Below are 27,482 nucleotides of genomic sequence, written 5' to 3'. Positions count from 1 at the left end.
AATATTTTAGCCCAGTAGCTCTTAACCTTTACTGCAGCCTTGCAGTAAAGGTTAAGAGCTACTGCTCATGCCAAGAAGGCTATGCCACTGCTTCATTATAAATTTGTTTTTAAAACTCACACAGATACGATCGAACAGCATTGTTCCTTCCAGACGCAGGCTTGTGAAACGTGTACCTCTTTATCACTGTCACCGTCCCCTCGCACCCTCAGAGTCCCCTCCAGGTAATTCTCACGACTCGCAAGGAAGGTTCCCTGGACAAACCGGCCGGAGCGCACACCTTGCTGCAGCTGGGACAGCGGGAGATGTTCGGGGAAGATTACCCGGGACTCCACCACATCCTGCACACGTACACAGCACACGCACGGCACATGCACGCGTCAACAACAATTTTGCAACCGCCATCACGTAACGAGACGAAGGATCCAGTCTGATTTATCTCAGAGCAGTACGGCCATCCGTGTTAGAGAACGTTCCACAAAAGCGGATATCATAGAGCTACCTCTAGAGTTTCACCCTTCCGTCTCTGCTTTTTGCTAAATATGCCACGTTATAAATCTAGGATTTATTTGATTGATTGACCATTGCTGGTGAGGATGAAACGTTCTAAAAGGGAGCTGTTTAACACGTATTCTTTCGCGACCAATATTATCCATAATAAAGGTTTTTTGGGTAAGAGCGCGTAAATGTGTGTAGTTAACCCGGTACAGCCAATTAGTAAGGTTTGCTACGTAAAACAAAACGTGTCAATTAGTTACTACTGCAGCACGCCAGTGTATTGGAGAGTAAACCCACAACACTTACAAATCGAGTATATCGTTTCCCTGGCGATTACAACCAGCGAAACGTCGTACTCAGCGCAAGGCAAGTGTCCCTTTCTTCAGTGAGGCAGCTGGATGCAACGCGGAAGTGAGGGGTCGGACAAGGGTACAGGCCCGCACCAAAAATATGAGGGGGGGCAGAGCTGATGCACGCATACGGAGTCTCACCTGCTCCGTGGCCAGTGCCAGACGGTCAATCAACTCAGGGTTGTCCAGCAAGCGGCGCACGTATTCCTCCACTGGGGGTACACAGACACGCGCAGATAAACGCAGACATTATAATTGGCGACACGATTTACCGGACGATTTAGAGTGCCACCCAAAATGTAAATTTGTTACTTTTCAAGTCATGGCTGCTAGATTTATTAATATTCCTGTTTAACTGAAGCACTGTTTAACAAGAGGCACTACAGACTTGATTCAAAGCTTTCGTGACTGCAGGAATTACTCTTTGTTTTTTTCGGTAAAGTCACGTAAAAATAAGAAATAATAAAATAACATAATAGCGTACGACGTTTCGGTTGCAACACAAGCAGCCATCATCAGGTACAGAAGAACTAAATTTACGAGAGAGAGGAAACATAACCCCAGATGTATATACAGACACAAGTAGGGTGGAACTAACACAGATACAACAGGGGACACAGAGAGAGAAGCATACCAAACAAACAGGGTTTAGCAACATTTGGAAACCATATAAAGCAACACAGACGGTCGGTCAAAACACAATTAACGCATAGTCTGGTTGATTACGCTATTTCAAAGATTGCTAAATTGCAAGTTAAGTATGAAATTTAAAATACAGACCGCGCACACACACATAGACATCCAAGTAGAGCGAACCAGCACAGACACGCACACAGTGAAGTCGCCTTAAATAGGCAGAGAAGGTAAGGCTGAGAGACAATGGGACAATTTAGCATGAGGTATGCATGGAGCAAAGGGGGTGCAGCAGCACACACTCGAAAACACCAAGGCCCACACACAGGCAGAGACAGCACAGAGACACAAATCCAAGCCAAGAAACAAAGGCAGATACACAAGCAGAGACAACACAAAGACACAAACCTCATACCTCCCCGTAGAGGTAGTTCAGACTTGATTCGAAGCTTTCGTGACTGCAGGAATTACTCTTAGTTTTTTTCGGTAAAGTCACGTATAAATAAGAAATAATAAAAAAACTAAATGGCGTACGACGTTTCGGTTGCAACACAAGCAGCCATCATCAGGTACAGAAGAGCTAAATTTACGAGAGAGAGGAAACACATAACCCCAGATGTATATACAGACACCCAAGTAGGGGGGAACATAGATACAACAGGGGACCTGGCTGCGAGGAAATTGCTGGTAACGCATCGACACATCACCAAAATTTGCGACTTTGGGCTGGAACGGGACGTCCACACTGACCCCAAATACCTGAAGGGCAATGTGAGTCCTAACCTTACTTAGCATCATCAGCATCATTATCAGTATCGCCAATGTCATCACCATCATCGGGATAGAAGGCCCATCACTTTAATTGTACTCAATGTTTTTATTTTATTTTGCACAGGCCCTAAGAAAAAAAAGAGTGGGGGGTGCTGCCACACATGGTGGTGCAATGGCCCCCCCACCCTAGACTTGCAATCTAGAGGTCGGTAATTGGATTCAATCTCTCTGCTCTGCCGATAGTTTAAAATATGGGGCAATTTCACAAATCGCCTTCCTCCTCCCCCCCCACCATGTGGTACACGGGGTAACTCTGGCCCAGAATAACCTGTGGTGGTGACCACCAGGCTAACTACACTAATTACAACATGACTAGCTACGACAGACCGGGACCACAGCTCGGGTCCAGGTCCACGTGTTGGAGACTCGGTAGAACGTAGACGCAGACAAAGGTTTCTTCAAGATGAACAACAACGCCGGTCCCTCTGGGGGACCCGGCTTATATTCTCTGTGGCGTGGCTGGCTCCGCCCTTGGCCACGACCACCTTCTAGAATCCTCGAGCAGCAGGATCTGGACCCCGACCACGTGACCACCCCTAGCCCCCACTTGGGGCCCCTTTGTAGACTTAACCGGTCACGTGTCCTCTCGGGTCAACCAGAGTGCCATGGCCTTTTGTAACCCCTTTCATACGGCCGGCATTCCCACACCCTATCCTGTCGGGCTGGCACTGCACGCCAAGCGTGATGCCATCCAGCTGATCAATCAGCGCTGACCGAGCCCCTCTAGGGCCAGTACTACACCCACACCATAGTGGTATCCGCGATGTCAATACACCGCACGCCGTGCCTCTCTAGGGCCGGCACTACACAGTGACATCCCGTGATGTCACTACACATTTAACCCTTCAGGGTAGTGGAGGGCTAGATGACGCTAATTTGGCCAGATGAATATGTGGCCTCACGCAAAAAACGTATGACGAATCGCGAAGCATCGCCCTGAACTGAATTTACTGAACGTATTGTTGTTGTGCTTGTGGCCATGCGGTCATGTCCATTAGGTGCCTCTGCCTGTAAAGTGTATGTCTTCAGAAAGCATGTTCCATGGGCTCTACAAGGTGCAGAGCGACGTGTGGTCATACAGTATGCTACTGTGAGAAATGTTATATTTTGCTCAGACAAACTTTCACTTGCCACAAACATTCGGGGCCCTGAGTACAGAAGATCCTCACAGCAGACAACGATTGTAGTCTTATCTTACACTATGATTTTTAATTGCGTAAAGTTCAGATTTAAAGCTTTCGTGACTGCAGGGATTCATCTTCTTGGTTCTTTCGGTAAAGTAACGTAGAATGGAAATAAAATAAAAAAGAATAAAACGTAATAAAAAATTAAATTTTCACGACGTTTCGGCCACAACACAAGTAGCCTTCTTCAGGTGAAGGAACAGAACTGTCGGGACGACAGCACTTCAATGACTGCTGCTAAGATTCGCAGTGTCGTTTAAACTAGGTGGGAGAGGTAAAGCGCCTTGACAAAGGAGTTTACATATCAAACAGGATAATTTAGCATTGAAATAGCTGCGTTAAAGTGTTGGATCAGCAGGGTGTTAAAGTCAGAAATTAGCATGTAACTGGGAGATTAGGATGATGTTAATGTGAGGGATTAGCATGTGACTGGTCACGGAAATAGCTATGTTAAAGTCAAAGTTTACATCTCAACAGAGGCGTTTAGTATATGGACGCTAAAGGACTGCAGCTACCCAACTATCATACAATAAACAGATGTGAAAAAAAACTAAGTAGAAACTTCATCAATATAATAAATGTACTCAATATATTCTTCAATAAATTGAGCTATAAACATAAAGTAACTGGGTATACACTACACTATCTAATGAATACCATATAGTAAACTAATAAAAAAACTAAAATACAAACTACATCAATGTTATCAATAAACTCTATATACTCTCCATCAGCTGAGCTACTAACAATAAGTCGTTATACATTACAATGCCATATGGCGAAAAAAATGGGTGGCGGTTTTTTCCTTCTTTCCAACGTTAGCACCACGGAGAGCGACGAGCCTCGTTCAGACTGACGAGTCCATCCATGCTCGGAACGGAGGAGGGGGGAGAAACAGCCACGATGTGCTGCTCTGTCCTGTGTTGCATTACAACCATGCCATAAACTAGACTACTATACATTGTAACGTTATAGCTTCCAATCTAAACTACATTGTATAATATCGTATACACAGCCCAATGTAAGCTCTAACATTATGCATTATATTGATATGTCTCCAAATAAACTTTTTCCTACATTACACAACTATACACCGTAATATACACTACCACAGACAAACCCACCCTTGAATTATACAATGAGTTACTTTAGACTACCCTATACTTTAGACTGTAAAATATTAGACTTGTAATATTACACTATGTATTATTCTACCAACCCTACTGTATACCACACATATATTCACTATAAAATTACAATACTATATATTGCCTTATGAATTATGTTAAACATTACAATGTTATACTATTTATTATTATATAACATGCTATAAACCAGGGGTGTCCAAACTACGGCCCGCGGGCCAACTGCGGCCCGCCATCCATTTTTAATTGGCCCGTATCAAAGTTTAAAAATATAATGGACTATGGCCCACTGTATCGCATTTCTTAATTTAAGCACTAGATGGCGCTATTGTCTTGAACAAGGCAGCGTCTCCACAAAGCAAGCAATCGAAGAAAACATTTGCTCAGGGTCACCAGAAATGCCGGAACCGAAGAGACGCAAGATTGCAAGCGAGTGCAGAAAATTTCAGACTCGGTGGAAAAATGATTTTTTTTTCATTGAAACCAAGGGGAAGTGTGTTTGTTTGATTTGTAATGAGAGTGTTGCCGTGATGAAAGAGTACAATGTACGACGGCATTATGAAACGAAACATCAGACCTTCACGTCCTACACGGGCGCCGAGCGGAGAGAGAAGGTAAAGCAAATGGCAAGCTAGCCTGCTAACGCAGCAGCAGGGTTTTTTTTTCCGTGCTAACAAAGCTCAAGAAAATGCAACAATAGCCAGCAATGAAGTAACTCAACTCATTGCCCTACACGGGAAACCTTTCTCAGACGGTGACTTCATCAAACAGTGCCTCACTAAAGTCGTGGGAATGTGCCTGGAGAAATTGCAGGATTTTAACGATGTTAGTGTTGTCCAGAAATAAGGTTGTGCGGCGAATTGAAGACTTGTCGGCTAACTTAAAACAGCAAGTGTCAGATAAAGCTTGTGCTTTCGATTTTTACTCGATTGCATGTGATGAGAGCACAGATGCCACGGACACTGCACGGCTGTTAATTTTTTTGCGGGGAGTTGATGAGAATTTTTGCATTATGGAGGAACTGCTTGATCTTCAGAGTCTAAAGGGGACAACAACTGGGAAGGACATGTTTGAAGCTGTGTCAGATTCAATTAACCAGGCTGGACTTAAATGGGACAAGCTGTGTGGAATTACAACGGATGGGGCTCCAGCAATGACAGGCGAGCGCAAAGGAATGGCTTCTATGGTGAGTGCCAAGGTGCAGGAGAGCGGAGGTGAGACTGTTAAAATGCACTGTATCATCTACCAAGAAGCCCTCTGTGCCAAGATAATCCAGCTTGGCGATGTGATGAACACAGTTGTGAAAAATGTCAAAAAAAATTATGGCCCGAGGGCTTTACCACAGAGAATTGCAAGCGTTCCTCTCTGATGTCGATGCTGAATACGGGGACCTACTCTACCATTCTCAAGTGCGCTGGCTCAGTCGCGGCTCCGTGCTGCAGTGGTTTTATTCCCTGAGATCATATATCGACAAGTTTTTGAAAGAAAAGGGCAGACCTCTCCATGAGATCAGTGACCCTTTATGGTTGGCAGGCCTGGCTTTTTTAGTTGATCTCACTGATCATCTCAACACCCCGAACAAGAGACTACAAGGCAAAGAGCAGCTGGTACCACAGCTGTATGTGCACATGAAAGCATTCCGTGCGAAGCTCCGTCTCTTCGAGTCACAACTGCGCAACTTCAATGTAGCGCACTTCCCCACGCTGACCGAAATCAATGCGCATTTCCAAATGCCAAGCTCTCTGCAAAAATGGGAGAATATGTGTCTGTGACCACATCTCTCATGACAGAATTCAGTCAGCGCTTCCAAGATTTTTCTGTCATTGAGAAGGAAATCACACTGTTTGCGGCTCCGTTTTCAATGGATGCAAAAGAAGTGGAGGAGAGTCTGCAATTAGAACTGATCGAAATTCAGTGTGATGATTCTCTGAAGAATCAGCATCAGCTTCTCTCCCTACCTGACTTCTACCGGAGGTTGGAAAAGGCCAAGTTTCCTCTGACGAGACGCCATGCAAAACGAATGATGAGTCTGTTCGGCTCAACATACATATGTGAGCAGACATTCTCTCTGTTAACGCTGAACAAAAGCAGGCTGAGAACCAGAACGACCGACAGCCATCTCCGTGACGTCCTTCGCATCTCAACCACCAAACTTACTCCTGACCTGCCAGCTATCCTTCAGACCAAAGCACAGCATCACTGCTCCCACTGAGCGTAACATTATTTCCATTACAGGTGAGTTAAAAATATACACACCGTTTTCATTTGTTAATAAGCCCAATTACTTCATAAATTCAGTCAATTAAAGTTGATGACAATTTTTTTAACAAACGTTAGTTGATGTGTTAACAAGCCCAATAACGTATTTGTGTAATAAGCTTGAAATATCCACATCCCCTATTTGTCTTCTTGGCTCTCCCTTCATGTGGACAATGAAGGGGGATCAGCACCCTAAGAACCAATCTGAGGCTGTCACTGAGAGAATTACCTGCCAACCTTTTTGTAAAAAATAAAATTTAAATCTACTAATGAAGAGCTATGATGGAGGCTTTTTTTCTTCAAACATGTTCAATAATCAAACGTAATTTACCTGCATTTGATTGATTTTGACAATATTAGTGCATGAGAAGTGAGGCAGTATACCTCACGTCTAATGAGTGGCCCAATCCTTCGTATATTTTTCTGTATGTGGCCCTCGGGAAAAAAAGTTTGGACACCCCTGCTATAAACCATACCATTGACTGTCGTGTGAAAGGTATTAAGAGGCAGTGGCAGCGAATGGACTGCGATCTGAAAGTCACCATAAAATACAATCAATTAAGTACCAAAATGGTTTATAACGTCTTTCCAATGGTTACTAAGCCAGAATCCATCTTCTCGGTTGAAATTGTTTCTGTGTTTGTATATGTGGATGGCCTCATGAACGAATCTCTCATGGTAGCCGGATGGCTTGCAGAGAATGTCCGTCTTGGAGAAGTCAATGTCATGTGAGCCCACTGAATTATAACAGTGATCTGCCACGGCTGAGGTGCTCGTCCTACCGTGTTTCAAGTCTGCTTTATGTTCACGGATGTGGTCCCAGATATGTCGTTTGGTTTCTCCAATGTAACTGCTACCACAGAGGCAACTTAGTTTGTAGATGCCTGGATACTGTATGTCTGGAGCCACATCTTTTACAGACGAAACCAGATCACGGATTTTATGTACTGTGTTGAATCGGACTTGGATCTTGTGTTTATTCAGGATTTTGGAGATCTTTTTTGTGACCCCCGCAATGTAGGGTAAGGTGATGGTTTTGAATGGCTCCTCAAGAGGATCCTTCTTCATGGCTGGAGTGATGGCTTTGCGGATTGTGTAGTCGGAGTAACCATTAGCCTTGAGAGCTTGGTGTACGTGCTTAAGTTCACTGGCAATGTGTTCCTGGTCGGAAATGCATTGGGCACTATGGTATAGAGTCTTGATGAGGGAGTTCTTCTGGCATGGATGGTGGTGGGAATCCGGTTTTAAGTAAGCATTCGTATGCGTAGCTTTCCTGTCGACAGAGTGGCTCATTGAACCATCAGGTCTCCTTTTAATTAGGACATCCAAAAAGGGTAGCTTGCCATCTTTTTCGACCTCCATGGTGAATCTGATGGCTGGGTGTATGGAATTGATGTGGTCGAGGAATTGGTTTGTGTTATGGTCGAAACGTCGTGAGAATTTTTATTGTTTTATATATATTTTATTATTTTGTTGTTTCCCTTCAACGTGACTTTACCGAAAGAACTAAGAATATGAATTACTGCAGTCACGAAAGCTTTAAAAGAAAATTTCATTGGAAAGACGTTATAAACAATTTCAGTTCTTAATTGATTGTATTTTATGGTGACATTCAGACTGCAGTCCATTCGCTGGCACTGCCTCTTCACACGACGGTCAATGGTATGGTTTATAGCATGTTATAATAATAAATAGTATAACATTGTAATGTTTAACATAATTCATAAGGCAATATATTGTATCGTAATTGTATTGTGAATATACAGCAGTGTGGTATACAGTAGGGTTGGTAGAATAATACATAGTGTAATATTACAAGTCTAACATTTTACAGTCTAAAGTATAGGGTAGTGTAAAGTAACGCATTGTGTAATTCAAGGGTGGGTTTGTCTATGGTAGTGTATATTACGGTGTATAGTCGTGTAATGTATGAAAAAATTTAGTTGAAGACATATAAATATACTGCATAATGTTCGATCTTACATTGGGCTGTGTATACGATATTATACAATGCAGTTTAGATTGGAAGGTATAACGTTACAATGTATAGTAGTCTAGTTTATGGCATGGTGGTAACGCAACACAGGACAGAGCAGCACATCGTGGCTGTTTCTCCCCCCTCCTCCGTTCCGAGCATGGATGGACTCGTCCGTCTGAACGAGGCTCGTCGCTCTCCGTGGTGCTAACGTTGGAAAGAAGGAAAAAACCGCCACCGATTTTTTCGCCATATGGCATTGTAATGTATAATGAGTTATTGTTAGTAGCTCAGCTGATTGGAGAGTATATAGAGTTTATTAATAACATTGATGTAGTTTATATTTTAGTTTTATTAATTCGTTTACTATATGGTATTCATTATATAGTGTAGTGTATACACAGTTACTTTATGTTTATAGCTCAACATATTGAAGAACATATTGAGTACATTTATTATATTGATGTAGTTTATACTTAGTTTTTTTTCACATCGGTTAATTGTATAATAGTTGGGTAGTTGCAGTCCTTTAGCGTCCATATACTAAATGCCTCTGTTGAGATGGAAACTTTAACATAGCTATTTCCGTGACCAGTCGCATGCTAATCCCTCACATTAACATCATGCTAATCTCCCAGTTACATGCTAATTTCTGACTTTAACACCCTGCTGATCCAACACTTTAACACAGCTATTTCAATGCTAAATTATCCTGTTTGATATGTAAACTCCTTTGTCAAGGCGCTTTACCTCTCCCACCTAGCCTAAAAGACGCTGCGAATCTTAGCAGCGTTCATTGAAGCGCTCTGCTGATTGGAGAGCATATAGAGTTTATTGATAACAATGATGTAGTTTATACTTAGTTTTTTTCACATCGGTTTATTGTATGATAGTTGGGTAGCTGCAGTCCTTTAGCGTCCATATACTAAACGCCTCTGTTGAGATGTAAACTTTGACTTTAACATAGCTATTTCCGTGACCAGTCACATGCTAATCCCTCACATTAACATCATGCTAATCTCCCAGTTACATGCTTATTTCTGACTTTAACACCCTGCTGATCCAACACTTTAACACAGCGATTTCAATGCTAAATTCTCCTGTTTGATATGTAAACTCCTTTGTCAAGGCACTTTACCTCTCCCACCTAGCTTAAAAGATGCTGCGAATCTTAGCAGCAGTTATTGAAGCGCTGTCGTCCCGACAGTTCTGTTCCTTCACCTGAAGAAGGTTACTTGTGTTTTGGCAGAATTGTCGTGAGAATTTTATTTTTTATTATGTTTTATTATTTTATTTCCATTCTACGTGACTTTACCAAAATAACCAAGAAGTTGCATAAAGTTGTTGCATGCTTGGGCTCCAGATGCCGAAATTACCTTTTAAAAAACGGCCAGTCTCATCAGATCTCAGAAGCTAAGCTTGCAGCGCCCAGCCCTGATGGTAACCCGGGGATACAAATTAATGTGGAGAAACAAATGTTCGCTTGTGACGACCAAGACTACGCCTGTCCTCCCAAGGACAGGCCTCACTGATTCCGAAGACTTTCATTTTCAGGAGGGTCCTGCCGAGTATTTTTGCAGTAGGGAGGCGATGTTGTGCTGTGCAGTGCCGGAGAGTAAGCTCATGCAGCCCGTCCACCCTGTCCCCTCTCCTCCCGTCGGGACGGGTCGGTCACAATAGCATTCAGAAACACCCTCCACGTCACAAAACAGTTCAATTTCTCAATCCGCAGGTCAGCTCAAATCTGTATTGTGGGCGTTCCCTTGTACTCTACTGTGTACGAGGGGCTCTGGATCCAATCCCCTGATCACCATTGCATTCACTTAAATAATAATAAATTCTCCTGGCCACCCATAGAAAATTAGAGTGCACAATTATACGTGTGATTCATCACACGCGAGCTCACACCGGCCACGCTTCCAGCTTAGGGCCTCGCATTAAGAGAGGGGGGGGATCTCTAAATACGAAACAAGAAATGGACATGAGGTTTCGAGTTTTAACATAATTGCTTAATAAATAAAGATCGGTGAGAAAAAAAGACTCTCCAAAGCAGTTATTTTCATTCTGCTGACAAAAATATACAGGCATTCATAGAAGGGGCCTCTTAAGCTTGCCAATGGCATAGCGCGCCAGCAATGCCATCATCCGGCTCTGCTGCCGAGTGTCATCCCAATGAAGTAATTTGCAGGTAACGTTAGCATTGGGATGCTTGGCCAATACCCAGTTACATTGTGATTGTGTGTTTTCTAGCTATGTGAGCAAACTGGATAATTAATTAACCAAGGCCCTTCTTGTTGCGAGGGTCAAAGATCACCGGTGCACCACCCTGTCACCTGAAACGATAATAGTTCGCTTATAATTTTTTGGTTATTTTAGTGTGCACATTTACACGCGATAATCACATCTCATCTCAAGCATTTGAAAAGGGCACCCTCAGTGGCAACTGTTCTCTGTGTGACACACGGTTATTCAGCACCTAACCTGTAAGGAGGTCAAGTGCTGTTTGCTGCGAGCAATCCCAATTGAGTGATTCGCAGTGAAGTTTTTTTTTTACATGACAATTGTCGCCTGTGATGCTGACACACGATGGCCATACTTTATTTTAAATAATGTCTTGGGCTCGTTTTTATTTTTTTACGTTGAATTTTATTGAGTAAATCACGAGCCCGTTACAGTGCGCCACGGGACTGCACGTCATTCGAGTGGTGCATTCACAATGCAACCGGACCATTTATTAGGGGGGCTGACGGGAAGGGGGGAGTGAGGCCTGCGCCCCCCCATAAACTGGGGGGGTGGGGGGGAGAGGGGGGCATTGTGACAGGCGTATTGTAGTAGGTGTAATCTGCTCCACGTTTGTCTTGATAAAGGAGCCCTGTGCAACCTGCTCGGTGTGTGACGTGCGTGCTCATCGGTGTGTGACGTGCGTGCTGCTCGGTGTGTGATGTGCGTGCTCCTTGGTGTGATGTGCGTGCTCCTTGGTGTGACGTGTGTACCGCTCGGTGTATGATGTGTGTGGGTGTAGGAGAGGCCCCTTACCCTGGCCCATGGCAGTCGATGACAAGTTCTACCGCTTGATCTGCGATGGCTACTGCATGCAGCCACCCCCCTGCTGTCCACCGCAAGTGTAAGCCGCCCCCCCATACCTCCCACACCAGGTTTTATCCACTGCTGGACTGATGCGTTTCTATTGTGGATGCAGGTGGCTGACGGAGGAGAGTGCGAAGTGTTTGTTCTGGGATATTCTTTGATTTTAATTGTAGTGATTCAATTAATTGATTGAACAATTGCTTAAGGGTGAATTACGTGATGTGTTATTGGCAGTGAGTTGTGCTGGCTGGTTCAGTCTCGTTGACACGGCCATTATGAACCCTCTTAGTCTGGAATGTCCTACTTCCAGCCGTACGTGCTGTTGCGACCCACAGACTCCTCACATACAATGAGGAAAAAAAAGTATTCGATCCCCTGCTGATTTTGTACGTTTGCCCACTGACAAAGAAATTATCAGTCTATAATTTTAATGGTATGTTTATTTGAACAGTGAGAAACAGAATAACAACAAAAAAATCCAGAAAAATGCATGTCAAAAATGTTATGAATTGATTTGCATTATAATGAGGGAAATAAGTATTTGACCCCTCTGCACTTGGTGGCAAAACCCTTGTTGGCAATCACAGAGGTCAGATGTTTCTTGTAGTTGGCCACCAGGTTTGCACACATCTCAGGAGGGATTTTGTCCCACTCCTCTTTGCAGATCTTCTCTAGTCATTAAGGTTTCGAGGCTGACGTTTGGCAACTCGAACCTTCAGCTCCCTCCACAGATTTTTTTATGGGATTAAGGTCTGGAGACTGGCTAGGCTACTCCAGGACCTTAATGTGCTTCTTCTTGAGCCACTCGTTTGTTGCCTTGGCCGTGTGTTTTTGGTTATTGTCATGCTGGAATACCCATCCACGACCCATTTTCAATGCCCTGGCTAAGGGAAGGAGGTTCTCACCCAAGATTTGACGGTACATGGCCCCGTCCATCGTCCCTTTGATGCGGTGAAGTTGTCCTGTCCCCTTAGCAGAAAAACACCCCCAAAGCATAATGTTTCCACCTCCATGCTTGACGGTGGGGATGGTGTTCTTGGGGTCATAGGCAGCATTCCTCCTCCTCCAAACACGGCGAGTTGAGTTGATGCCAAAGAGCTCCATTTTGGTCTCATCTGACCACAACACTTTCACCCAGTTGTCCTCTGAACCATTCAGATGTTTATTGGCAAACTTCAGACCGGCATGTATATGTGCTTTCTTGAGCAGGGGAACCTTTCAGTCCTTCACGGCGTAGTGTATTCCAATTGTTTTCTTGGTGACTATGGTCCCAGCTGCCTTGAGATCATTAACAAGATCCTCCCGTGTAGTTCTGGGCTGATTCCTCACCGTTCTCATGATCATTGCAACTCCACGAGGTGAGATCTTGCATGGAGCCCCATGCCAAGGGAGATTAACAGTTCGTTTGTGTTTCTTCCATTCGCGAATAATCGCACTAACTGTTGTCACCTTCTCACCAAGCTGCTTGGCAATGGTCTTGTAGCCCATTCCAGCCTTGTGTAGGTCTACAATCTTGTCCCTGACATCCTTGGAGAGCTCTTTGGTCTTGGCCATGGTGGAGAGTTTGGAATCTGATTGATTGCTTCTGTGGACAGGTGTCTTTTATACAGGTAACAAGCTGAGATTAGGAGCACTCCCTTTAAGAGTGTGCTCCTAACCTCGGCTCGTTACCTGTATAAAAGACACCTGGGAGCCAGAAATCTTTCTGATTGAGAGGGGGTCAAATACTTATTTCCCTCATTAAAATGCAAATCAATTTATAACATTTTTGACATGCATTTTTCGGTATTTTTTTGTTGTTATTCTGTCTCTCACTGTTCAAATAAACCTACCATTAAAAATATAGACTGATCATTTCTTTGTCAGTGGGCAAACATACAAAATCAGCAGGGGATCAAATACTTTTTTCCCTGCCAATGAACATCTGAATGATTCAGAGGACAACTGGGTGAAAGTGTTGTGGTCAGATGAGACCAAAATGGAGCTCTTTGGCATCAATTCAACTCGCCGTGTTTGGAGGAGGAGGAATGCTGCCTATGACCCCAAAAACACCATCCCCACCGTCAAGCATGGAGGTGGAAACATTATGCTTTGGGGGTGTTTTTCTGCTAAGGGGACAGGACAACTTCACCGCATCAAAGGGACGATGGACGGGGCCATGTACCGTCAAATCTTGGGTGAGAACCTCCTTCCCTCAGCCAGGGCATTGCAAATGGGTCGTGGATGGGTATTCCAGCATGACAATAACCAAAAACACACGGCCAAGGCAACAAAGGAGTGGCTCAAGCAGAAGCACATTAAGGTCCTGGAGTGGCCTAGCCAGTCTCCAGACCTTAATCCCATAGAAAATCTGTGGAGGGAGCTGAAGGTTCGAGTTGCCAAACGTCAGCCTCGAAACCTTAATGACTTGGAGAAGATCTGCAAAGAGGAGTGGGACAAAATCCCTCCTGAGATGTGTGCAAACCTGGTGGCCAACTACAAGAAACGTCTGACCTCTGTGATTGCCAACAAGAGTTTTGCCACCAAGTGCAGAGGGGTCAAATACTTATTTCCCTCATTAAATGCAAATAAATTTACAACATTTTTGACATGCGTTTTTCTGGATTTTTTTGTTGTTATTCTGTCTCTCACTGTTCAAATAAACCTACCACTAAAATCATAGACTGATCATTTCTTTGTCAGTGGGCAAACGTCCAAAATCAGCAGGGGATCAAATACTTTTTTCCCTCACTGTAGAGACCCACATACTTCTTCTCTCTCTACAAGATAAACATGACCAGTGTTTCTGCACTACGTATGGAGATGCAGTGGCATTTAGACGCCGCTGTGTGAATCCATACTGTACATATTTTATGCCTTCATGACCCTCTACCTACTCACACCCCCCCTCACCCCCCTCGCCACCTGACCCCCTTCATCCCCCTCCGTGACGTCATTAACATCATCGGCACTCATTCAACCATTCTAAAGAACGAACGCGCACTGGAAGAGGTGAAAGCGCAGTCCGAGCTTGTGCACGATTCGCCTTCCTCGCACCCTTACCGCACCTTCCCCTCACCCCACAGCCGCAAGGTGATGCACCACTGCTGGAGCCACGCGCCGTTAGAGCGCCCCACGTTTGAGGCGATCCTCGCAGAGCTGAGACCGGCCTCCAACGATGACAAGATCGACAAAGGCGAAGAGGTCGGCTGGGAGCCGTCGTCCGTTCCATCCGAGTACACCTCCCTCACTTGCTAGGATCGCCCTCGTTACCCTGTCCACTCTAGGGGTGAATAGTTATTTTATTATTTCAAAGATTACCGTGCTACACTTGTTTATTCAGGGAAGTCTCACTCTTTTGCAGGAGGGTCCTGTCCAGCTTTCACAGAAGGGGGCGATGTTGCCACGGTGTGTAATCCCTGTTTAAGTAATTTGCAAGTAAAATCTCACTGTTAGTATTGGTTGTTCTTTTTTGAAAGCTGAGAACCCTGAGAAAACGCGTGCACAACAGGAGAAGAACATGCAAAGTCCACAAACTCTCACTTACACGCCAAGACTAAGATCCCCCCATGTAACAGACTGTTGGGTAAGTGCCGTTATGAGCACTTATGCAGGCCAGCACAGCATATGGGGTTTGTCTCTGCCAGTGCTGATGTTTTCACAATGCACCAAGTACTCATTTGAGGCCAAGGGTAGGTCCAGGAATGGTTCAGATAATTGCCACTGGTGTTGGCCATGAGCAGGAATTATACCAGGATTAATGGATTCATAGTACAGCTCGCTAACCCGCTGCACTAACGCTCCCCATAAACATCAGTAACATAAACAAACAACAGCTCGTACAAATACAAGAACAAATACAAGAACCCCCCCCCCCCATAAGGTACATCGTGTTGTTTTGATTTCACGACTCGGCGCGACTCGCGAATACTCAAAGCGAGATGCTCGTGGTTAGTAAACAGGTATCCAGTAGTCAATCCGTGTTTACTAAAATCTCGTGGTTGGTAAATTAGCGGTTGGCAATGGATTCCTGTACATGTATGCCTCTACTTACGAAAGGGATGCGTTCTTCGAAAAACGCACGTAAAACAAAATATCGTAAATCGGAATGGCTTTTCCCATTAATTGAATACGAAAAACTTGCGATGTGTTTCAGACAGTCATTTCTACTATAAACCCAAAATAAACACCAACATTTCACAATGCAAAAAATAATAAAGAACAAATATTACAACGGTTGAATAATAATCAATTTAAAACAAAAATAATTAACATCTTCAAGGAACTCACCAAAAGATCTGCATGTTGGAATGACTGGAGAGGTGACGAGGCGTTACTTTTGCACTATGGGGATACCGTGACACTGTCGTGGATGGATGACAGCTTTTTGCTTGATGATCTCATGGTGCGTGCCATGTGATATATTGTTTCCGCTGAAATCCTATTTCGTAAGTCGAAAAGTATCCTTAATTTGTCAATTTCGTTTTCACTAAATTTCGTGAATGGAACATTCATGAATCAAAACACAAAGATTTCCTGTACAACCAATATAGACTGTTGGGCCAAGTGCTGTCGTCAAGCACCTAATACAGAAAATAAAAAACACGTGCATTCATGCACAACCACGTACAAATACACGTCACAATTATAAGCACATGCTTTCAACAGAAATTACAAATGTTATATATTGTGCTTTAATGATTACATTTTATATTAGTGTGTCTTAATATTACACAGTAAATATCTTCAAAGACGACTCTTACAGTCCCATCATCACCACCATCATCACCAAATGTATCATTATCATCATCCTAACCATCTGTATAATAAATCACCATCTGTATCATCACCACCAAAGCAAAGACTCCCTGTATAGCCAGAATAGACTGTTGGGGCAAGTGCTGTTAGCGAGTACCTGTGAAGGTCAGCATGGCACACGAGGGGTGGGTGGCCAACACCACGCCCGGCCGCCTTTGTCTCCCCAGTAGTGATGTTTACACCACACCAGGTACTCATTTGAGGCTGAGTCGACCTAGGGGAGGTCCATGACCGGTTCAGAGAGTCGTTACCAGCGTTGGGCATGAGCGAGAATTTAACTCGGGTCGCCGGGTTCGTAGTGCAGCGTGCTAAACGCTACACTACCGCTACCCACCACCTGTATCACCATCATCTTCCAGAGTTAATACATTTCATGTCAATAGCTGGAAATGCTTGTATTTGTAATAAAAAAAAATGCATAAGTAGTTGTCACTCACTCACCCACACTCAAACGGTCAGAAAGGACTGAAAGATGAAATATCTTCAGAACCCTACATCCTGAAACTAAACTAATTATTTCAATTTTACCAAGAAACGCCCACTGAGCTATATCGCACACTCACGAGTCCTGATTCCACTTCTGGGAGTCTCAAGTCCAACGCCATGGAATTGTATATGTTTAAACATGTGCGTGCATGTGTGATTGTGTGCACGTATGTGTGCATGCGTGCCTTCATAAGCGCATGCGTGTATGCACGTGCGTGTGTATGCACGTGCGTGTGTAAAATAACTTTAGCCATGACATTTGGGATATGTTAGGTTTAGGGTTAAGAGCTTTGCGCACGTAAACAGGTGGGTGTGTTAACTCACCAGTGTGTAGCTCACCTCACCGGTGAGCTGGTGTGTACGCTATCTAATCTGTAAGCTTACGACTGTGTGTGTGCACACTAGTGTGTAAGCTCACTGATGTCTAAACCTGCTGGTGTGTGGCCTCACTAATGTGCAGCACATTTTGTGGAAGCTCACTAGTGTGCTTGCACACGAGTGTGCCGGTGAGTGTGATTGTGTGTGAGTGTGCGGTGAGTGTGTGTAAATTTGTGTGAGTGCGTGTGTGAGTGTGTGTGAGTGAATGAGTGCGGTGTGAGTGTGTGTGAGTGTGTGTGAATGCGGTGTGAGTGCGGTGTGTGTGAGTGTGCAGTCAGAGTGTTGGTAAGTGAGTGTTCGGTGAGTGTGTGTGAATGTGCAGTAAGTGTGCCGGTGAGTGCGTGGTGAGTGTGCAGTGAGGGTCCAGTGAGTGTGTGAATGTGCAGTCAGTGTGCCGGTAAGTGAGTGTGCGGTGAATGTGGTGTGTGTGAGTGTGCCGGTGAGTGTGTGGTGAGTGTGTGGCTTGACATGTCTCCGTATCAGTCTTACTCAGCCACCCCCTTACTTGCCCACGCGTAGATCCGTCCTGCCCACCAGACAGCTACATGCGATTCAAATGTCCACGTACACATGACATCACGTTGCGATGCGCATGTGTGACATACATGTGCCACGTGTTGCACACACTACGCACGTCCCATGCACAAAGGGCATGCCTTACAAGTGATGACCACGCGATGCAGGTGCTTGCCTTGTAGATGTCACGTACCCGTGACGCACGTGGCCCGTGCGCGTGACGCGCGTGCTCCGCGCTGCCGTGTGCTTTGACCAGGGCCGTCCATAGGGGGTGCGTGGGGCCCCCCCCGATGCCTTCAAACTAAACCGGAAGCATTACATGTGACACTGATGTCTACACGTGGGGCCTCCCCCGAAGCGCGGGGCCCGGGATAGTCGGTCCAATTTGCCGGACACTCGGGGACGACTCTTGATTTGGCATACGCGACGCGCACGTTGTGTGCGCTGTGCGTGGGGTGACTGGCCCGATGTGCGTGCCAGGCAGGGCAAGGGGGACTGCCATTGATTGTGTCGAGACCTTTTGTATGGGTGACGAGATGAACGCCAAAATTCAACGCAGGCCGCCACACAAGGGCTGCACATTTCAATGTTGAGCAGGCCCCTGTGTGTCCGTGCGTGTGGGTCCCTGTGTGTTGTTTCTGTGTGCGTTATGTGAGGGTAGCAGTGACGCAGTGGATAGTACGCTACGCTCCGAACCCCGCAAACATGCGAGTTGGAGTCCCGCTCATGGCCAACACCAATAACGATTATTTATCTGAACTGGTCCTGGGTCGATTCAACCTCAAATGAATACCTGGAGCGGTGTGTGTAATACGTCACCACTTGGGAGACAAAGGTGGCCGGGTTTGGTGTTGGCCACCTACCCCCTGGTATACCATGCCGACCTTCATTGGTGCTTGCGAACAGCACTTGCCACAACAGTCTGTTAAGGCTATATGGGGGATCTTCGTCTCTGTAGTGGGAAACTCGTAGGTGTGTGCATGTGTGGAGGGAAACCTGTACTGCTGTCGTACGTTGTGACCGGGCGAGGCCAATTTCCGTCCTCATGGTCGGCCACGGCGTCCTGGTCTTCGTACTGCTGCTTGTTTTTGGCTGTAATGACACCCAACATGGACAACCCCATCACCTGCGTTCAAACAAGTGTTACACAGTATGAACAACATGCGCAATAAAGCAACCACAAAGCACATACACTTTTAAATATAAAAGCACTGGGGGTCTAGTACTGTAGTCACCAATCCGTGTGTATTATTTATTTATTTGTTGGTCATTCTGATGGCAGCACCAACAGAAGCTGCATCCATAACTTCTCAATCCGCACAGTCCCAGGCCAAGGTCCATTCGTGGAATTAATACAAATATTTACTGATTAGAGGGTGTTTTTGTTTGTTTGGGTTAGATCGCGTAAATCTTAGTCAAGTTTGTCACGTAAACAAAACATGCCAATTAGTGACTAATTCAGCACATCGGTGTGTTGGAGAGTAAACCCAAAACATTTACAATTCAAGTACCGTGACGTTTCGCCTGTAACTACAACAACAATCCGCCTAGTCAGGTGACAGCCAGAGTTGTGGTGAAATCCTTCCCCTGTTTCGGTCTTTAATAGACGTAGACGGGGGATAAATGTGACGTTGTCGCTTGTAAGCAGATCCGATACGAAGACGGGGGGGGGGGTAATGTATTGATGTAAATTACAATGGATATCTGTTATTGATTGGGTTATTCGCAGTTAATCAACATACATAATTGTTACTCCTGCTATTATGGATTGACTCAAACAGCTAGCGAAGGATGCTAGGTTTAGTAATATATGTTATATATGTCGCTATTGTTAACTTTCAATCACATCTTATGATCACTGTTGCATTGTTTTTATAGCATTATTTTAGTAACTTCTAGAAAGGTTTAGTTTAGCCTGATTTTTACATAGTGGACACTGTGTGTGTGTGTGCTGCGAGCTGAGTGGTGGAGGTACCTGGCAACAGTCGAACCGAGCCCGCTCGGCCTCTTCATCCGTGGCGACCAGGGTACAATCCTTACTATATTCTTGGTTCTTTCAGGTAAAGTCACGTAGATAGAAAATAATAACAATAAAAATAAAAGAAAAAAACCCACGACGTTTCGATCGCAACACGTGATGAAGACCGCTTGTGTTGCCACCGAAACCTCTTGGGTTTTTTGCCTTAACTTAAAATGTTATTTTCTATCTACGTGACTTTACCGAAAGAACCAAAAATTATGAATTCCTGCAAGTTACGAAAGTTTAAAGTAAAAATTTGACAGTCGTGTAACTAATAAGGCCTGGAGGATACAGTGGACCACGTGGTTTCCGGGGTTCGTTACCTTAACAAGTGACGTCACTTCCTTAGCAACGGTCGATCGTTACAGACGGAGGTGGACGCGCGCTCTGTGTGCTTAAAGATCGCATTCGGGAGCACACTTCAACAACGTTGTCAGTGAACATCGATAACGCGGTTAAATTACTTGGTAAACCTCATTGACAAACATCCGTGAGGTTGAACACTTCATTAACACAGTTAACGAAATCTATTGACAAAACGTGACCATCCGTGACTTCTCGTTCTGCCTTCAAGGCGATGTCTTCCGTGAGTACATCCACACGCGCGCTGTATCAGGATAACATTAATCTGAGAGAACATCTATATGTGAATGTGTGTCTGTTCGAAATGTTTAATGATGAGGACGGTAATGATGATGGTGGTGGTGGTTGTAAGCTGTGATATGATTAGAGTCTCACGTGCGCTGCTGTGATTTTGTTGCAGGGTGGAGAGATGAGCAAGCCGACGGGAAGTGAGTACTGTAATTCCACACACAGACATACACACAGACACATGCACCTGTATACAAAGACAGATCCCCGTATAGCCTTAACAGACTATTGAGTCAAGTGCTGTTAGCGAGTTAGCACCTATGATGGGGTGGGTGGTCAGCACCGCATCCGGATGCCTTTGTCTCCCCACATTTGATGTTTATACGTTGCACGAGGTACTATTTTAAGTTTGAGTAGATGTAGGGGACGCACACGACCGGTTTTATTTATTAGTCACTGATGGTTGTGAATGGGAATCGAACTCAGGTCGATCCCCACAGACACAACTGCTCCCAACCACTCATACAGACACTGCACATAGACACAAACAAAGACAGAAATCTTGTGTATAGCCTTGAAACACTGTAGGAGCAAGTGCTGTTAGTGAGCACCTATGACGGCCGGCACCGCACACGAGGGGTGGGTTGCCAGCACCACACTTGTCCGTCTTTGTCTCCCAAGTGGCGATGTTTACACACCGTATCAGATACTTATTTGAGGCTGAGTGGACCTAGGGGAGGCCCCTAACCGACTCAGATAACAACAACAGCCCTCATTCGCCACTAAGTGACGGAGACGTCACCATGGCGCTTGTGCCAGGCCTGGTGCACTCCGAGGCCACTTGTAGTGTCGAAGGCTTGCCGACAGGAGATCAGGGGACAGACCCCAGTGCGATGGGTTGACTGACTGAGATGACTGGCAGACGCACCACCTTTGCATCCTACTGTGCCAACTTGCTGCGTTTTAGTCATCCAGTGCACCGTCTGTTGTTGTGAGCGTCGCTCCTCTCACCCTCCTTTTTTGCTTGAGGGCAACTGCCACCAACTTCCCATAAGCATCCTTCACGAGCTTCCTCCATAGAGGCAGATCTTGACACCAGTGGTACCAGTCTTTGGCAAGTCCACTTAGTTCCGTATCCTCCTGTACTGCATCAGTCCATCTCTTCTCCAGGCCGTGCCACGCCCATTTAGCCCCCTCTATCTGGAAAAACAGAGGCTGCTTGGGGATGCGGTGGCTGAGCAAGCAGGCTACATGACCCAGGCAATGCAGCCCTGCCCACCAGTGGAGCTCACTGTGAGCTGTTCACACATTCCAGCCTAGTTAAACCCAGGGTGGATCGTAGGCAGGCCAGTCTGAAAGTGTAAAGCTGGTTCAGATTTTTCATTTATTCTATCATTGGTCAAGAAGACCCAGCGTTTTGTGTCGAGTGACAGACCAGGTAGATACCCCAAAGTGTTACGAAGCTGATGAAAATATGCCACTTGACCGATTCGGAGTGAGACCTCTGCTGCCAAACCAGAATTTTTGCATAAGCACACTATCCAGGTACGTAAACTTCTCTCTACAATTACCCCATCACTCAAGAGTAGTTGAGGGGGCGGAGTATTAAATTACACAAAATACTCAGGCGGGTGCTTAGTTTTGGTGGGGCTGATGGTAAGGCACCACCTCTTTGTCACACGCTCCAGGCTTAGCAGCAGAACCTCCAACTATTCTTCAGTGTGAGCATCAACTTCCAAATGATCAGTGTACATAACATGGTTGACCAGTAGGGAGCCATCCCTTGACCTCACCCAGGCATCAATCAGCCTCCCATTGTATCTGTAGCAAATATTAAACAATCCACCGGTACAGCCATAAAAAAAAACTTCTCGAACTATGTGGTCGAAGATGATGCTAAATAATGTGTCAGCCAGAGTAGATCCCTGTCGCACCCCACTGTAAACAGGAAATTGCTCTGACTCCTGGGCACGCAACTTTATCCGGGCCTGCCCACCATCGTGAAGGTCCTTAATGATTGTGAGCAGAGGGTTAGGGACTCCGGAAATACGAGTAACAATCCAGAGCCCTGGCCTACTGATTGTATCATAGGCCTTGACCAGGTCGGCGCTGCAACACTACACATGTAACGCATGGATTTGTTACACCGTTCAACCACACACACTGACACATTTTAATTAAAACAAGTCCCTGATTTGTAAAAAAAAGAATCAGAGTACCAGTCATCAAATAGGCAATTGACACTTGGTCCAAAGAATATGTGATACTGTAATAGAAATACATGAATAGCTAAATTCAAAATTTAGGTTAATAAGGCATAACCCAGTGCACAATATGACATTCATGAAAAGACAAACAGTGCAACAAAGGAAATAAGCTTTCAGTCTGTATCAGACGGTCTCAGACGCTAGTGTTGAGAAGGTGACATGGCAGGCGTTTAGAAACCCGCAGTGCCGGCAGATGTAAAGTCGTTACACACAGTGTCTTTCGAACAATACAACAGTCAGGTGCTTGATGCAGCTGGTGACTTTCCAGATGTGGTGGGGTATTGACGATGTGTAGAACAATGCAATTGTACTTCTTTCTCGAATGTCAGGTTTTGTCGGGCTTTGACGACGTGTAGCACGATGGATTTCCTTCAGTATCCAACGTATAGAGGTGTCTTCACCATGATAATTATTCACAGGCTTGTTGGTTTACAGTCACGTTTTTTCTAAACTCATGTGATTCATGGCACGTGACCTTGCAGCACAGTTTTGAGCAATGCCTTTCCTTCTCCAAGAGACACACATGTATCCTCTCTTTCTGTAAAACTCACTTTAAGTCTTCTTAATTTCACTTGCCATATGTATCGGCTCAATATAAAGTGACAAATGCAAATCTTAAACTTTTCTTTTAAAATCTCCACTGTTTTACCACTATACCGTCTGCACTGCTTAACCACTATACCTCTGAGTGGTTACTCAGCGTTTCAGCCATTCTCGTGCAAGGAATGACTTCTGTTGAGAGCAACCTCACATGCACGGGAGCACATGCTATCCAGCCAACATAAACATTAGGGTTGCCCCTGGCTCTCTGGCCCCTTTGGGCACCCTCCTCTTCTCCTCCCTTTATCTTTTCTAACGTAGCCCACTAATATACTAATTGTATGAATGGACCAGTGTATAAGAATTAATAGTGTATTTCTTATCCAATTCATGTTCTCTCTTGTGAAACAATGGACATCTTTTAAATTTAGCCAGACCTCCACAGCTTGCCCATAAATCCATCTTACTTTTTCTGAGATAACGTAAGTTTATCTATGTTTGGCCTGGAGTTTCCAGACCTCGCAAACTTAATATGGCCTCCCCAACCAGCCCATAATCCTAATGAAGTTATTTGGAGGAGGAGGTGTCTCCGGCACATGAGTCAACCTCCAGACCTCCCTACAGTGTTATCATTGTTACATCGGTCTCAAGTTAAGTTAGATTCCTGTCAATGGTGCCAAGTTTCTTTACCAAAATAACATACAGGAAATACGCCTTTTGGCGTCCTCTGGTCTAACACCGTTTGAGACGAGGCTCAAAAGAAAGCTGTCCCTGGTGTGGACCAATCAGTTTCAAGGACAATGCATATATTATCAGAGTATGTTTTTTGTTTGCATTCTGACCACAAGCATCATGGTTAATGCAGACATGATTCCTTGTAAAAGGTTTCAGTTTGGTGTTTTAACATCTTAACACCTGTTTTGTTGCCAGTAAAAACGGGAAAAACCTATTATCATACAGGAAATACTCAAATACCCATTAACGAATCAATTGTGGTGCTGCTCTCTCCTCCCCATGTGACTCCCCAGACCGTCGCTCGAAGGGGCAGCGAAAGAAGTTCCTCGTTGACACAAGACTAGAAGCTAAGCGCCAGATTCTGGAGCTTGAGATGATCCTGCTGGATCATTGTGCACAGCAGCAGGCCAAATATCAGTGGGAGCTGCTGCAATTCCAGAACAGCACCGAGCTGAAGAGCTTCATCATCCACCACCAGCAGCAGCAGCAGCAAAAGGCAGAAGAGCAGCAGCAGGCAGAAGTCAGCACCAATAATGAGGATGTGAAGCAGACAATGCAGAATAGCAACAAGGTTGAGAACGAGATCGAAGAGATGGAGAAAGTGGGGGAGAGAAATGGTATGAAGAAAAAACGTGGGAGTAGGAAGAAACATAAGAACAAGAAGAAAGTTCTGGAGGAGACAGTGAAAGAAGAGGTGGCTGAGAGAGAGGGGAGTGAGGGAGAGCCCATGCAGGAAGTGGTGGAGGTTGGGACGATTGAGGTAGAGATGATTGAGGCAGTGGCTTTGGAGGATGTGATGAATGAGGTAGAGTTGAATAAGGTAGAGGTGTTAGAAGGAGATGGCAAGCGGGAATTAGCGAAGGAGGCAGAGGTAGCGGTGATTGAGGTAGAAGCAGTGGCCAAGCAGGAAGTGGTGAAATATATAGCGGTCAATGTCATAGAGGGGATTGAGAGAGATGCAAAACAGGTATTAGCAGAAGAGGTAGAGCCAAATGCGGTCGATCGGAATGAGGGAATGGCCAAACAGGAAGTGGCTAAGAAAGTTGATAATGTTGTGGAGACAAAGAAAGAGGGAGAGGATGGTCTTCAGAGGAAACGTAGGAATAGGAAGCTACGAAGGACTGATATGAAAGTGCGGGAAGTAGAAGAGATGAAGGAAAACGAGATTGAGGGAGAGGGGAATGATGTAGAGCCCAAGAAGGAAGTGGCGAGTGAGGTAGAGGTAGTGGTGATTGAGGTAGATGCAGTGGCCACACAGGAATTTGTGAAAGAGGTAGTGGCCAATGTCGTAGAAAGGATTGAGAGAGATGCCAAGGAGAACTTAGGGAAAGAGTTAGAGGAAAGTGAGGTAAATGGGAATGAGGGAATAGCCAAACAGGAAGTGGCTAAGAAAGTTGATAATGTTGTGGAGACAAAGAAAGAGGGAGAGGATGGTGTTCAGAGGAAACGTAGGAATAGGAAGAAACACAAGAACAAGAAGAAAGTTCTGGAGACAGTGAAAGAAGAGGTGGCTGAGAGAGAGGGGAGTGAGGGAGAGCCCATGCAGGAAGTGGTGGAGGTTGGGACGATTGAGGTAGAGATGATTGAGGCAGTGGCTTTGGAGGATGTGATGAATGAGGTAGAGTTGAATAAGGTAGAGGTGTTAGAAGGAGATGGCAAGCGGGAATTAGCGAATGAGGCAGAGGTAGCGGTGAATGAGGTAGAAGCAGTGGCCAAGCAGGAAGTGGTGAAAGATATAGCGGCCAATGTCATAGAGGGGATTGAGAGAGATGCAAAACAGGTATTAGCAGAAGAGGTAGAGCCTAATGAGGTCGATGGGAATGAGGGAATGGCCAAACAGGAAGTGGCGGAGAAAGTTGAGAATGTTTTGGAAACAAAGAAAGAGGGAGAGGATTGTGTTCAGAGGAAACATAGGAATAGGAAGCTACGAAGGATTGAGATGAAAGTTCGGGAAGTAGGAGAGATGAAGGTAAATGAGATTGAGAGAGAGCGGAATGATGTAGAGCTCAAGAAGGAAGTGGCGAGTGAGATAGAGGCGAATGAGGTAGAGGTAGCGGTGATTGAGGTAGATGCAGTAGCCACACAGGAATTTGTGAAAGAGGTAGTGGCCAATGTCATAGAAGGGATTGAGAAAGATGCCAAGGAGGACTTAGGGAAAGAGGTAGAAGCAAATGAGGTAGATGGGAATGAGGGAATAGCCAAACAGGAAGTGGCTAAGAAAGTTGATAATGTTGTGGAGACAAAGAAAGAGGGAGAGGATGGTGTTCAGAGGAAACGTAGGAATAGGAAGCTACGAAGGACTGAGACGAAAGTGCGGGAAGTAGAAGAGGTGAAGGAAAACGAGATTGACGGAGAGGGGAATGATGGAGAGCCCAAGAAGGAAGTGGCGAGTGAGGTAGAGGTAGCGGTGATTGAGGTAGATGCAGTGGCTACACAGGAATTTGTGAAAGAGGTAGTGGCCAATGTCGTAGAAGTGATTGAGAGAGATGCCAAGGAGAACTTAGGGAAAGAGGTAGAGTCAAGTGAGGTAAATGGGAATAAGGGAATAGCCAAACAGGAAGTGGCTAAGAAAGTTGATAATGTTGTGGAGACAAAGAAAGAGGGAGAGGATGGTGTTCAGAGGAAACGTAGGAATAGGAATAAACACAAGAACAAGAAGAAAGTTCTGGAGACAGTGAAAGAAGAGGTGGCTGAGAGAGAGGGGAGTGAGGGAGAGCCCATGCAGGAAGTGGTGGAGGTTGGGACGATTGAGGTAGAGATGATTGAGGCAGTGGCTTTGGAGGATGTGATGAATGAGGTAGAGTTGAATAAGGTAGAGGTGTTAGAAGGAGATGGCAAGCGGGAATTAGCGAATGAGGCAGAGGTAGCGGTGCTTGAGGTAGAAGCAGTGGCCAAGCAGGAAGTGGTGAAAGATATATCAGCCAATGTCATAGAGGGGATTGAGAGAGATGCAAAACAGGTATTAGCAGAAGAGGTAGAGCCAAATGAGGTCGATCGGAATGAGGGAATGGCCAAACAGGAAGTGGCTAAGAAAGTTGATAATGTTGTGGAGACAAAGAAAGAGGGAGAGGATGGTCTTCAGAGGAAACGTAGGAATAGGAAGCTACGAAGGACTGATATGAAAGTGCGGGAAGTAGAAGAGATGAAGGAAAACGAGATTGAGGGAGAGGGGAATGATGGAGAGCCCAAG

At 45.1% G+C, this 27,482-nt stretch overlaps 1 protein-coding gene across 1 annotated transcript; it reads right to left on the bottom strand.

Moving 5' to 3' along the window:
• Positions 1 to 97: 97 nt before the first annotated feature.
• On the bottom strand, positions 98 to 19,228 carry LOC142905606 (exosome complex exonuclease RRP44-like). The gene is made up of 3 exons (XM_076052239.1): positions 19,153 to 19,228; positions 990 to 1,060; positions 98 to 341 (listed from the first exon to the last, which is right to left on the bottom strand). The coding sequence occupies exons 1-3, from the start codon at positions 19,184 to 19,186 to the stop codon at positions 117 to 119; spliced, it is 330 nt and encodes a 109-aa protein (XP_075908354.1). The 5' UTR covers positions 19,187 to 19,228; the 3' UTR covers positions 98 to 116.
• Positions 19,229 to 27,482: the final 8,254 nt, after the last annotated feature.

Source organism: Petromyzon marinus, chromosome 55, assembly GCF_048934315.1.
Source record: "Petromyzon marinus isolate PM22_M1 ecotype Great Lakes invasive population chromosome 55, UKy_Petmar_22M1.pri1.0, whole genome shotgun sequence".
Classification (NCBI taxonomy): Eukaryota; Metazoa; Chordata; class Hyperoartia; order Petromyzontiformes; family Petromyzontidae; genus Petromyzon; species Petromyzon marinus.
The sequence above is the reverse complement of the archived record's forward strand: the minus strand, read 5'-3'. Positions and strand labels throughout refer to the sequence as shown.

What these genes read in the sequence shown, in the direction of transcription:
- LOC142905606 (XM_076052239.1), bottom strand. Translation starts at nt 19,186, where the DNA reads ATGAGGACGGAAATTGGCCTCGCCCGGTCACAAC. An exon ending in TGGCCTCGCCCGGTCACAAC is followed by an intron (nt 1,061 to 19,152) that starts GTACGACAGCAG and finishes GTGTACCCCCAG; the next exon opens with TGGAGGAATACGTGCGCCGC. An exon ending in TGGCACTGGCCACGGAGCAG is followed by an intron (nt 342 to 989) that starts GTGAGACTCCGT and finishes GTACGTGTGCAG; the next exon opens with GATGTGGTGGAGTCCCGGGT.